Below are 13,009 nucleotides of genomic sequence, written 5' to 3' on the forward strand. Positions count from 1 at the left end.
CAAAGGGTACAAGAGGGTCATGGAAAACCCACTAGAGATCTTGTATTTGAATATCATTATGGCTTTGATAAGCAGATCTCAAAGTGTTGTGCCTAAAAATCCTTACTGAGGTTTGATAGGGAGGATGTATCACCAGAATAAGCTCAGGTATCAAAACAAAGTTTCTTTTTGCTGTTAGGTTTATTTTGTTACATTCAGACAGAGAAGATTACATTTAGGCAAGCTGACATGCATCGGGAAATCTGACCAAACAATCAGAGGTAGAAGAGGAAGAAAGGCCAGGAAAGAGGGAGGGGATGAAATCAAGCCATTCACTTTGTATTTTACCCCAGAAAACAGCTCGCAATTATAATTACCCACCTTGTTCTGCAGCTCAGAATAAAAGTGACGTTGCACCAAACCCTACCCAAGCAGCTTGTCCTGATTAGAAAGTACTCCACACCTTGGAGAACCAAGGAGACACGAGCGAGCGCAATTTTAAATGCAAATTAAACTGAGGGGGTAGCAGAGAGAACACATAAAAGACAGTAAAACAAAACCTTTCAGTTTTCTTAAATTAGCAGTCTAATGTGTTCTAAAGAGCAGCTCCCCTCAGATCTCCTCTTAGGGGTTGCATTTCATCACAATATAAAACGGGCAGATCCGTCACTTGCCTCTGCTCGGTGCTCTTGAATTGAGATTGAAGGGAAAATTAGAAGCTGTTCATTTGGGCTTCTGGGCTCAGCAGCGTCACACAGCTTCGTCTCATGCTCAGCCGTGTCCTGTCGAAAGGGGCCAACAAGTGCTGGTGAGTATCTGCTAACTTCAAGATTCTTCCTTTCATTTATCTTTTGGGGTTTCACTGGCCTTTTGGGGGGGGGGGGGAAATCTCCCAAAAGATTTACATTACAATGCAGCTTGCAAAACCTAGGAAATTTCAGACAGCTTTTCAAGCCTCTTGCAGTGACTGATTCACAGAAGGAAGAGAGAGTTATTTTCAGCCTAGATGCTGGTGACTGATCCGTGTATTAATTATAACAGGGGAATGTTTAACAGATGCCAGCTAAGATGGCCTGTCCCCACCACCCTCAGCCAGCATTAGGGTAAGGACTGGTACCCCGACAACTTTTCTACCATATTAACTGTTTAATCGTGTATTCCTGTTGTAATTGCAAATAAAACTGGAGCTTGAAGCACTAAAAATAATTAAACCAAAACCATTTTTTAAAATGACAGTTCTCTGCCTGAGGATGAGTGGCAGCGGCCGGGGGTGGGGATGGGGGTGGAGATGGGGCGGGAGATATGGGGTATTGGACCCGCGTGATGGTGACATGTAGATTTTGATGGTGATGGTTTTCTGCCAAAGTTTTACACGGGAAGCTGGTCATTTTCTTCCTTCGCAGTGGAGGATACAAAGAGGCTGGGGCTGGCGTCACCTTCCGTTGCTAAGGTAACATGCTCTGGCCATTTTATCTGATATAGAAGTCCAGCAGACGGGTATACCTTATTCATCGCCGATCTAATCAAACAATCAAAATTGTTTACTTTCACCGGGAATATTTAGTGAGATCAAAGACACTCTGACTGAAATTGCTCTTACTGCCGGCAGTTAACCCTTGATTTTTTTTTTCTCTTTTTTGCAGTAAGTATGATTTGCTGTTGGGGTAGCTTTTGGATATTTTTTAAAGTTTCCTTCTACCAGACTTGGCTTTTTAAAATATGCACTGTTAGAAAGAAAAACGAATTAGATTATCCTTCTGAGTTTGATTTTAATTACTTGGTCTTGTTACTTCTTTCCAAAAACATCCTGCAGAAATAGATACTACATTTGTGCAAGTATCTGAGAAAGGCTACATATGCTAGAAAGAACCTAACAGGCTGGTTTTTTGGTTTTTTTTTTTAATGAAATATATTAGCTTCCCGACGGGCATGATAATATTATGGGGATCATTGCAATTCGAAATAATTGCTGATTCTCGGCAAACCATATTTCTTTCTCACAAGCAGCCTGTGTCAGAGGCAAGCAGGTGATGGTCCTTGGCACTTTATAAAATGTGCTGGAGGAAATTACTACAAGGAAGGAATGCGAGGCATTTTTACAGCAAACATGTCAGCATGTGTCATACATGCAAGGCATCTGTAAGTGGAGGCTCTGATTCCCAGGTTAGTGCTCACTGCTCAAGGGGGATTGGAACTCCCTGGATCAATTGAGGATCAATGCTCAGAACAGCTGTCATTTATCAGACCTTTTGAAAACAGCATGAAAATTTAAAAGCTTATTTTCCAGTTAATACATAGCAAAGAAAGACTGGTATGTTATCTCTCTTTAACCTGGATCACCTGTATTTTCTGAGTAGAATATATCACTTTTAACAAATGTTGGTGAAATGCTTCATTTTCTCATACAATAGGAAAGCTCTGTTGACAGATGGACTTAAAACTGGAAATGTCAGTCAAATAATGGCATATTTAATGGGATATTTCTTATCCCCAAATCATATTTGACAGTCTAAAGTATTGTGGTTTTTTTTTTTTCTCTCCCATAGGCAATACAAGTGACTATTTTGCCTTAAAACTCTTGTTTCGGGAACATCAAGCATGGATTATCCCAAAATGGATTATTTTCTGGATGTGGAGTCTGCTCCCAGACTCTTGGATGTTGAGTCGGCTCAGAGATTCTTCTACAGCCAAGGAGCTCAAGGTAATTAAAGACAGAGAGGAAACTCCTCTCATTTGCATGTTGGTTTTATATTAACAATGCCCTGTGGACGTAGCAGTATAAGCTATGCTTTGGGAGTTCAGCAACTGGGATTTCCCAGTTGGTAACCCCTACCGAGCTGTTTCTGGCATGGAGACAGGCATACAGCAAAATGAATTAACCTAAACTTCTTGATTTAGTTCAAAAGCAACCTACCCAGCTTTTGTACAAATGCCCCTTGGAAAGCTATGTTAGAAAATGATGCCCCCACCTCGTTGCAACCAAAGTGTAAGTTTGAAAGACTTCAAGGATGCTTTTAGCCCCAGGAAAAGGTGGAGTTTTCAGCCTCTGAACTGGAGAAGATCCAGGGCACCCTGACCTCTCTGTCTGAAATCCAGTTGGATGAGAGGCTCTGGAGAGAGGCTTTGAACTCCTACAAACAGCAGCCTTATCTATTTTAGATGAATTCAGTTACAGACTCAAGGAATCAGCAGTGTCCTTGGGGAGCACAAAGGAACACGCCTGTTGTGAAGTGTGGCTGATGTATACATTTAAATTATAGATTTTAAGATGGTCAATTAGGCTCCAGTTTGCTTGTTCCTCTGTTCCAGGGTGCACTTAGAATGTTGTGCGTGCACACTGAAGTACAGAATGAGGCTGGGGCATTACATGGGCTCTCCCGACAGGCAGGAGAGGCTTTTAAAGCCTATTTTCCCTTTTCCGTGGAATATTTAAGGTAGTCAGGAAACCTGAGCATGGGTATAATCCCAAATGGTACAAGTAACACAGCAAGAAAGGCAATGTCCCTGTTTTTAAATAGAGAAGTAGTTGAATTCTTGGAACTCACGAGGGAGAACTAAAAAGGATAGATGCTGTTTTGAGAAAGCTGGCATCTTTCACTGTTACGTGGTAATGGGCACTTCACACAGGGCCCTGATGGACTTCTGCCTTGCCCAGTTGTCTCTTCTTATTTGGTTTTACCTGGCTCTCATGCCAAATTCTGATGGCAACTTCAGTGGCTTGCAAGCCTCCTCCTCCTCCGCTTCCATTTCCTGGATAGGATCCAGTCTTAAAGGCAACAGAGACTGGTAATTATCTGGTTGATTGGCTTGGGTCAGTACAGCACATCAGCAACAGCTAATTCTCCTCATCCCTGTGGGTGTGTGTAGTCAGCATCACTCCTCTCAGCCACTGAAAGAGACATGAGAATGTTACTGAGTTAGCAGAAGCCTGAGACACCAGCCAGATCCTCCAGCGCCTTCTGGGTCTAGAAGTAAGAAGCTGCTAGGAGCAGATGGAGACGGAGGCCAGAAGAAACAGGGGAGCTGAGGCAGGTCCCCGGTTCTGTGTAGTCACTTTGCTGCATCTGTCCACTCCATTTGAACAGGAGAATAATGCTGGTGCCTGGGGGTCGTGCACCTGAGCTGCATCCCTGTTACCAGGGCAGAGAAAGGGAGCGAATCACAGATACTAAAGATGCCCATTTTGCCTTGCAGGAGACCCGGCTTAAGCCTTTAAGAGCCGTGGGCTCCAGGCAGTCAGGGTGTGGGAGGCTCAGAGGGCTCCAGGCAGCCTGGCGGTTGTCAGCAGATGGAGCCGGGGGTGGAGTGGTCAGAACTGTCGCCTTCAGTGACTGTGGTTTAGACACCAGAGCTGGAAAGGCTGGATCGTGCATGGGAGGTGGTGGCGTAAGCTGCCTCAGCCCCCTGACAGGACATTCATTTGGGGATAATCAGAATGACGTTCTAATGAAGGAGTCGTGGATCTGTAGTAAGAGTGGGGGCTCCCTAAACAACAGCCAGGTGGATTTTTCATAAACCCCCTGACTTCTTGAATCAGAAATCCGAGTATAAGACCTAGGGGTTTGCATTTTAAGTAACAGGTCCAATGATGATTACCCAGATAGCCCACTATTCTGAGGGCTAGCATTTAAGAACCAGTCCATTCTGTCTGATTTCTCTCCTTCCACCCCAGGATGGGGCCACTTTCCTCACCATTAGAGGCAGGATGACACAATGGTTACAACCAGACCCTGACTGCCTAGGTTCAAACCCTGGGTCTGCCACAGGCAACCTGGGAAAACTAACCTCTTTGCCTTTCAATGTCCTCCTCTGAAAAATGGAAACAGGGTTGGTGTTCAGCCCTCCAGTCTTGCACAGTGCCCAATTCATGAGTTGCTAAGAGCACTAATGAGGTAAGATTTGAAAATGCTTTCAACCGCCACATGGGAAACACCATACATGAGGAAAGCAATAAAATATCTTTGCAAAAGGCTGTCCCTTCTCTGAGATTTGAAAGGAAGCCACTGCCTTACAAACAAAAGTGCTACCTGATAAGAGTGAACCTCCTATTTTTTTTTAGCACACACACACAAAGTTAATTTTAAGTAAATTTTGAAGCACGGTGATTATTTTCTTGTCACATCAGAAGCTAACTTGGGACAAAACTGAAAAACAGGGAGTACCAAGAGAAACTTCTATCCTTCCTTTCACTTTAAGACTGAGAACCCCTCTCCCACCAACAGCTTCCCCAGAGCCCCGTCGCCTCGGGCTAGTCGCCCCCAGGTCTCCTGGCTGGGAGTGCCTTGCTAACACTATGAATTGTCAGTGCATTTTCCCAGCTCGCTCACAGCAGCTTCCTTCCACTCAGCACAGACACCACCTCCCCTGGATCACAAGGCCCTCAGCCCGAAAAAGGGACTCCAGTGAATGGGCAGAGGGCTGAGGACCATGGCTTACACCCTTCCCTTTCTGAACCAAATGCACAGGTGGTAGAATCGATGTCTAAAAAGCCAATGGCAAGGCCCCCAGGACCAGGGAAAGGAGGGCAGGACAGTGGCTGACTTGAGAAAGGCGTGTGAAGCAATTGGGGCTTTGTGCTGCTACATCACAACACACAGCAGCTTTCTCCACAGCCAGCCCAGCCCAGCCCAGCCCCAGGGGGATGTTAGTGAGGTCGAGTAGCCCCCACTGGATACCCTCTTCTCTAAAGAAGGCCCACATGGAAATATCGTGTTAAGTACCTGGAATGTGGATGACCTAGGATTTGGCTGGCTAAACTGATGTATGATTATTGCCTTTTACTGGGTTGTCCATTCTTGAGACAATGCAGACTTGTCAATAGACTGATCAAGGACAGGTGTAAGTACTTTAAAGGGGAAAGCAAGAAAATAATTTTATTTTCCACACATTACTATCCTTGCATCAGTTGAGGTACAAATTCATCAACTTTGGAGGAAACAGCCCTCCTATATTAATTACATGCAGAATGGTTATCCAAGCAACAATGAGAATTGCAATGTTTGTGACCCCATCATGGTGGTTTTTCACTTTCTCTTGGAAAGTGGCCAAAAGCCTGTCCCTAGGTAGAGAATATTTTGAGCTACTAAAAAAGCAAGAGGAATCCAAAAAGATAAGAAAAAGAAAAAAGTAATCTAAGATCTGTCCTGGGACAGATTCTGCTGAAATTCCCAGAGAGTTTTTAAAAAGTCAGTCCTCTGCTCTGCTGAATAAAGCAGGCTTGTTATTTCCCTCCAATCTCCATTTTCCCTTGGTTTGATCTCGAAGTAGAGAAGATGAGCCTGCTTCTCCTGAGGGACTCTGCTATAGAAAGCGTGCTGTGTTAACAAGGAGCAGAAAAAAAGTCCAGAGTCATCCTGTTCATCTCCTGCCAGTGAAGGATGCCCTCCCAGTTCACCTGTGATGCTTCTTCAACAGTAAATACTGCTCACACAGGGAGTCCTGCAAAAGTCCCCATTAACGCAAAAGGAGAATTGTGGAGGCTGAAGATGCACGTGATATAAAGACCAGTCACGTCTTGACATCACATAACTTGCGATCACCCATCTTTCATGTTTCTGACAATGATCTCCCACACACTCAGCTTCAGAGCCATAATTTTTTATATAAGCTGGGAGGGAAATCATAAAAATCACAAAATTGGCATCACAGGATTTTAGGTTGAAATGAACACTATAGTTCAGTGATTTTTCTCTACCCTCTCCCTAAACCAAGTAATCCAGAATTGGTAAGGGCTTGACTCAGGTCCCAATGCTACATTTTACACAAGCTGCTGGGTTATTCTGGTGGACCCTGAAGGTTGAGAACTAGTGTTATGATGCATTAATAACTCAGCTCAGCTCCAGACTAGCAGCCTCTGTATCATCAGGGAACTTGTTAAGAATGCCAGAATCTCAGACTTCCTAGACCTAGAGAATTGGAATCTAAAGTTAACAAGATGGTGAGGCAATTTATGCTGAAGTTTGAGAGGCAATGATTGAACCTAGAGCACATTAGAAACACCTGGTAAGCTTCTGTGGCCTCAAGGCTGGAGTCCTGGGACGAAAACAGTTAAGTCAGAATTCTTGGTGTGAGTCCCACACTTGGGAATCTATCAAATTATGCTGGGTGATTCAAATGTGCAACCAGGGCTATGAACTTCTGACCTCTCATTTCACAGGAAAGGAGGTTTTAGCACAATCATGCAGCTATTCTTGCCTGAGTTTCTTTATCTATGTCTTTCCCTTTAAAGAAATCCAAACCATTGGAAAGGTGCAAGTGGACTTTTTTTTTTTTCTAAAGACTTGACTACGCATCAGTGCTGCATTCTGTATATTCATTGTATCTATTAATCTTCAAAGAAATTTAGCAAAAGTGGAGTTATAATGCTCAATTCACAGATTAGAAAGACTGTATATTTAAATCCCCTGGAGAAGGGAATGGCTACCCACTCCAGTATCCTCGCCTGGAGAATCCCAAGGACAGAGGAGCCTGGGGGGCTACAGTCCATGGGGTCGAAAAGAGTTGGACACGACTGAGTAACTAACACTTTGACTTTCATACATTTAAATAATCACAGTCAGAAGCTGAATTCAAGGATATCTGACTCCAACCACCCCACAGGCAGTAAACATAACATTTGTGACCAAATGACACTTCTGAAGATGGTGAAGCTCAGAGTGGTTCTGCCACATGCCCAGCTTCTCATCCTGAGAAGGTGGGGGAGACTAAAGATCTGGATGGAGCAGTGGCTCTCTTCTTACCACGCCAGTCACGCCCTCTCTACTGTGTTCAGCTTCTTTCCTCCAAGACCATCAGTATCTTTGGGTGTTTAAACGATACTCAAAAGGGAAAACACATTAAAAGGCAGCCGTTTGTCTAATGTTACTAGACGATCAAATTTATGACTCCTGCTCACAATTTCCCCCTCTTTTATCATTTTAAATCACTCTTGGCGCGGGAGCCAGGTGCTGTAGTCCTTGTTACTTCACTCTAAGGCGTCTTTTCTGTCGTCTACATTGTCTACATTGTCTTCTTCGACAAAGGGAAATGCCAGTTTTGACAACTGATGAATGCCCCGGTGAGCAGCTAAGTCAGAAACTCATCCTAAAACCCCCTCTCTCCACCATTTCCCCCTCCCCATCTCCCACCCCAACTAGCTTCCAGCTCCTCTTTTCTCCACCCTGTGAAATCTGCCAGAACAGCTGGTTTTTCAGTCTTTGGTGGTTTAGTCGCTCAGTCGTGTCCGACTCTTTGCGACCCCATGGACTGTAGCCCGCCAGGCTCCTCTTCCATGGGATTCTCCAGGCAAGGAAACTGAAGTGGGTTGCCATTCCCTTCTCCAGGGGATCTTCCCAACCCAGGGATTAAACCCAGGTCCCCTGCATTACAAGTGGGTTCTTTACCAACTGAGCTATGAGGGAAGTCTTTTTCAGTCTTTAGCTTTGAGTTTAATGTACTGTAAACCTAAAGTCTAAACCCCTGGGACTTCTTTACATGGCCCCAAGAGACAAAAGACATTGGGTTGCACTCACTTGTTTGCAAATTGTTAACAACAGTCACCTGCACAGAATGTGTTCATGCTATTTTCTTTTCTTTCCTTTTTTTTTTTTTTTTTTGGTGGGGTATTAGTTCCCTGACCCAGGATTGAATAAGCACCCTTAGCAGAGAAAGCACAGAGTCCTAACCACTGGAAAGCCAGGGAGTTCCCCAGGGCCTTCTACTGTCTTTCCTGATGTTTATGACCCAGCTCCAATGTCGCCGCCTCTGTGAGGTCTTGCCTGACTTTTCCAGGACTTTCTCCATAATAACCCGATCAGCTTGTATTCTAGCCACTAGCATATTATATTATTCTGCTTCCACCCCTTACTGGATGCACGAGTTCATGTAGATGGCTTTACTTCTCTACGCCTCGGGATCCTAATCAAAATGCATATAATACTAGACCCACATTCATAGGGGTTTCTGAGAATGAAGGAGGTGTGCTTATGAAGTGCTTGGTACATTGTTATTATTGATTAGTTACTGAAGCTCTTGTTTTGTTATTTGGTGCCTGTTTGCCTACATAGATGGTGGTGATCTTAAATACCATATTCTGGGTGCCTAGTACCATCCTTGATATACAGTAGAAGTATTAAGATTTACTAAAGGTCTCTGTGGAACTAAAGGAATGAAAATGCTTAAATCTGCATTACAAAGAGAAACTTGGGATTCAAGGAAAGGACTTTTGACAATTCATGATAGAGAAAATAAAAACTCCCTAAGACCTTTAAAGAATTTAAATCTTTAGTTGGAAATAGAGACTCTGCTTAAGGCTGAGGGGAGGGACAGGCAAAATTAATTTGCAAATACATAGAGATGCAGGAAATGGAAGAAAGTCATCAACTCTGATATACCTTCTATAAACCTGGTAAAAAAAAAAAAAGCAAAAAGAAAATACAGCAGGAGGGAATTGGTGCACTATTGGAAAGAATTAACCTTTTAAAATAGATTTCCAGGGGTTCCTGAATAGTACCCTTCTAAGAAGGACTTTTTAATATACAATAGTCTGTGAAGGCTGAGTTTTTATTCTGCCTAAAAGTAGAATTCTGGAAGGCTTGAGCCCCTCAACATTTACTCTGATGAACTTACTTGAGATCAAGTCAAAGGCTGCGCTGAACACATTCCAGAAACTAGCTCTGGGCTGACCTTTAGTTGAGATTCCTTTCTCCGTCCTTCTTCAGACCTTTACTACCTAGGCAAGTCCTAACACTTTGGGACTGATTAATCCTCAAACTGGCTACCCTTCATACTCCTGGAAGGTGGCTGTGGATGCCCACCTAAGCCCTACACGGGAGCCACACACCGGAGGACCACTCACTGAAAGCCTGGCCATGTTTCTAGAGGTCTTGTTTGGCGGGTGCCAGGTTATCTTCCTGCTCCATGATTGTCCCCTAAAACTTTAATATTGTGGTCTTACACAAAGCTCATAATTTGCTCTTTAAGGACTGAGGCAAAAACAGTGATTCTAAAGCAACTGTGTCCTCGTGTGGGGGCACAGTTGCCAACTAGATTGTAATCTTTTCCATTCACCCATCTTCTCAGAGTTCTGCTAGGACCAGCACAGCAAAACTGGCTGCATCTTTTCTGTGTCTTCATGGTGATGTCCTTAACCAAGTAGTTAACATGTCATCAGACTGCTTTTCAGACCCTTGTCTCTGAGAGGTGCTTCAGGTGACACTTTTCTTATGTAGTTTCCAGCCTTGTTTTTGTGATGCTGAAGTCATCGCCCTCAATAAATACTCACTTTGGGGGATTTTTCTGGTTGTTTTTTTTTCTCTCTGTAGCTCTAGCCAGGAAGCAGCCCGCTGTGCTTCACTCATGGATGACAAGCTAGCTACCAAGCCTTCCCTCTTAACCTCCCACACACTCCATTTTAGACCTCTAATTGCTCACATTCAGGCTCTCCAAACCTGTGTTTAATGCAGGGAACATTGTGAAGGAGAGGGTGAAGGCAGATCAAGAGGGAAGATGTTGTGGAGATAGCCAGCCTGCCAATTCTGTGCATGTGTAGATGACCATGAAGCCCAACCTTCCGTTTCTGGAGTGTGCCCTTGAACAGGACGTTTCTCTGCACACAAGGTCACCTTCTCGGTGCTGTCCATTTACATGCACATGGCTTTCCATCGCTTTCTGTGCCTTTGCCCCCAGCAAGCACCTGCTTTGTCACATACGTGACTCAGGGCTCATAAGTAGGGCATAAGGACAAGAGGCAAGAGAGAAAAGATGGGAGGATGAGACACAGAGAGGGAGAAAATCATACGAAAATACAGTAAAATAACTGCTCGATTAATAACGCCTGCTTTCACATACAGCATACAGAGAATGGACTAAAGACGCAGCCCACACACAGGCAGCATCAGTTATGACCCAATTAGCATAAACAATTCACAGGTGCTTGGAAAAAATTCTCACTCCTCACTGCTCAAACAAATCTGTTCCTAAAAACTTTCAGTACCGCCCTCTCTAACTGACCTGGCAGAAGCAAGGACAGAGAGCCTAATGCATCAAAATCAGCTCATGGACAATACCACTTTTAATATTTTTGAGAATATTTTAATAAACAATTAGACCCACATAATTATACATGGATAGGGGAGCCTGGTGGGCTACAGTCCATGGTGTCACAAATAGTCCAACACGTCTGAGCAACTACTACTACTGCGGGATGAATATTGGTATTAAATCGGACCTGTGAAATGTTAGGACTGATCAGAGAGATTATCTTAGAGATCTCTGTACCTTTTCTCAATCATAAAAGCAAAATGTGCTCAGGCGCTCAGTCGTGTCCAACTCTTTGCGACCCCATGGACTGTAGTCTATCAGGCTCCTCTGTCCATGGGATTCTCCAGGCAAGAATACTAGAATGGGTTACCATTTCCTTCTCTGGGGAATCTTCCCACAGGAAGATCAAACCCATGTCTCTTGCATCTCCTGCATTGGCAGGTGTGTTCTTTGCCACCAGCACCACCTGGGAAAACCAAGAGCAAAGCAAGGCTAAAATATTAAGGTGTTTGGGGGAAATGGAAAGGAAAATCAACCCTACACATCTATTTTAATTTTTTATTTTACTTTCAGTTTCAAGCACATTCATATTTTTACAAAATTACAGTTATGGCATATGCAAAATTGGAGGTATGACTGAAATCTTTCCCAGGGCTGGAGAAGAATGTCATAATATGTTAGGGCTTGGGTTTTGGAATAACACAGATCTGAGTTCAGACTGTGATTTTCACTTTTCAGCTTATAATATTAGGCAAGTTATTTACTCTTTTTCCCTCATTTTCCCCTTTTGAATGCAAATGATAATTCTCAACGCAAAGGGTTCTTTGAGGGTTTAAATGAAGCAAAGTGTTTCCCAAACTATGGTCCAATATGCTTTTAAGGTAATACTTGAACTTTTTTATAACAATTCATTTTGTTGTGTTTTAGAAAAGATGTAAGTTGAAAATTATTTAATTGAAATATAGAAATATGTAACCAGACTTCATATTTATGGGCTACTGCTTAGAATAAAGGGCTTCCCAGGTGTCTCAGCAATAAAGAATTTGCCTGCACTGCCAGAGATAGAGGAGGTGCATGTTCGATTCCTGAGTCGGGAAGATCCCCTGGAGGAGGGCATGGCAACCCACTCCAGTGTTCTTGCCTGAAAATCCCATGGACAGGGGAGCCTAGTGGGTTACAGTCCATGGGGTCTCTAAAAGTCAAACATTACTGAAGTCACTGAGCATGGCACGGCTTAGAACAAAAGGGGGAAAAAATGAGTGAAGTCCACTGAAGGAAAAACATTTAGTAAATAATAGTGTAGATGACACTTAGAGTTTGCAAAATCCGTACAAGTGACATAAAAATGACTAACATTTGGAAACCCTCAACAAATAAATATAAAACACTAAGCAAAATGTCAAGTACCTAATATGCATTTAACAAATATTAGCTCTTATGTTAATTATCTTTTCGTCTTGTCAAGCCTCAGAGGAAAGTGGCAGGGCCTCAAGCTCCCCAAGAAAAACCTTCACCCTGTGCCATCTCTGATCTTCTCTACCACCATTTATTCCTAATTCAAATTTTCAAGCCCTTGGCAAGGTGAAGGTGAAGTAAAAGAAGTGAAAGTATTAGTCGCTCAGTTGTGTCTAGCTCTTTGCCGCACCGAGGACTGTAGCCCACCAGGCTCCTCTATCCATATAATTATCCAGACAAGAAGACTGGAGTGAGTAGCTATTCCCTTCTCCAGGGGATAGTCCTGACCCAGGGTCTCCTGCATTGCGGGCAATTTCTTTACCACATGAGCCAGCAGGGAAGCCCCCGTGGCAGGGTGGAACAGTCTTAAAACACAAGAACAAGAAAAGCAACAAAACTTCAGTTTTTAAATTAAGTCGCTAACAAATCCCAAAGGAATCCTCTTTATGATTTTACTACTGAGAACTGTTTTCCTGTAAACTCTCTTAAAACATTGTCTAGAGGGATGAGATGGGGAGGAAGGTGGGAAGGGGTTTCTGGATGGGGGACACATGTA

General features: G+C 43.5%; 1 protein-coding gene across 4 annotated transcripts in view; it reads left to right on the forward strand.

Moving 5' to 3' along the window:
* The first annotated feature begins 211 nt into the window (after positions 1 to 211).
* PHACTR1 (phosphatase and actin regulator 1) overlaps positions 212 to 13,009 on the forward strand; it is a 490,759-nt gene continuing 477,961 nt past the window's right edge. The window contains exons 1-2 of one of the 4 annotated variants that reach the window (XM_043450090.1): positions 212 to 787; positions 2,526 to 2,680. In XM_043450090.1, the coding sequence (XP_043306025.1) occupies positions 2,578 to 2,680 (103 nt within the window). In that variant the 5' untranslated portion in view covers positions 212 to 787; positions 2,526 to 2,577. Of the gene's footprint in view, positions 788 to 1,340; positions 1,430 to 1,542; positions 1,622 to 2,525; positions 2,681 to 13,009 lie in introns of those variants that run through there. The other 3 variants (XM_043450084.1, XM_043450085.1, XM_043450086.1) reach the window with 3 other exon arrangements.

This window comes from Cervus canadensis, chromosome 28 (assembly GCF_019320065.1).
Source record: "Cervus canadensis isolate Bull #8, Minnesota chromosome 28, ASM1932006v1, whole genome shotgun sequence".
NCBI lineage: Eukaryota > Metazoa > Chordata > Mammalia > Artiodactyla > Cervidae > Cervus > Cervus canadensis.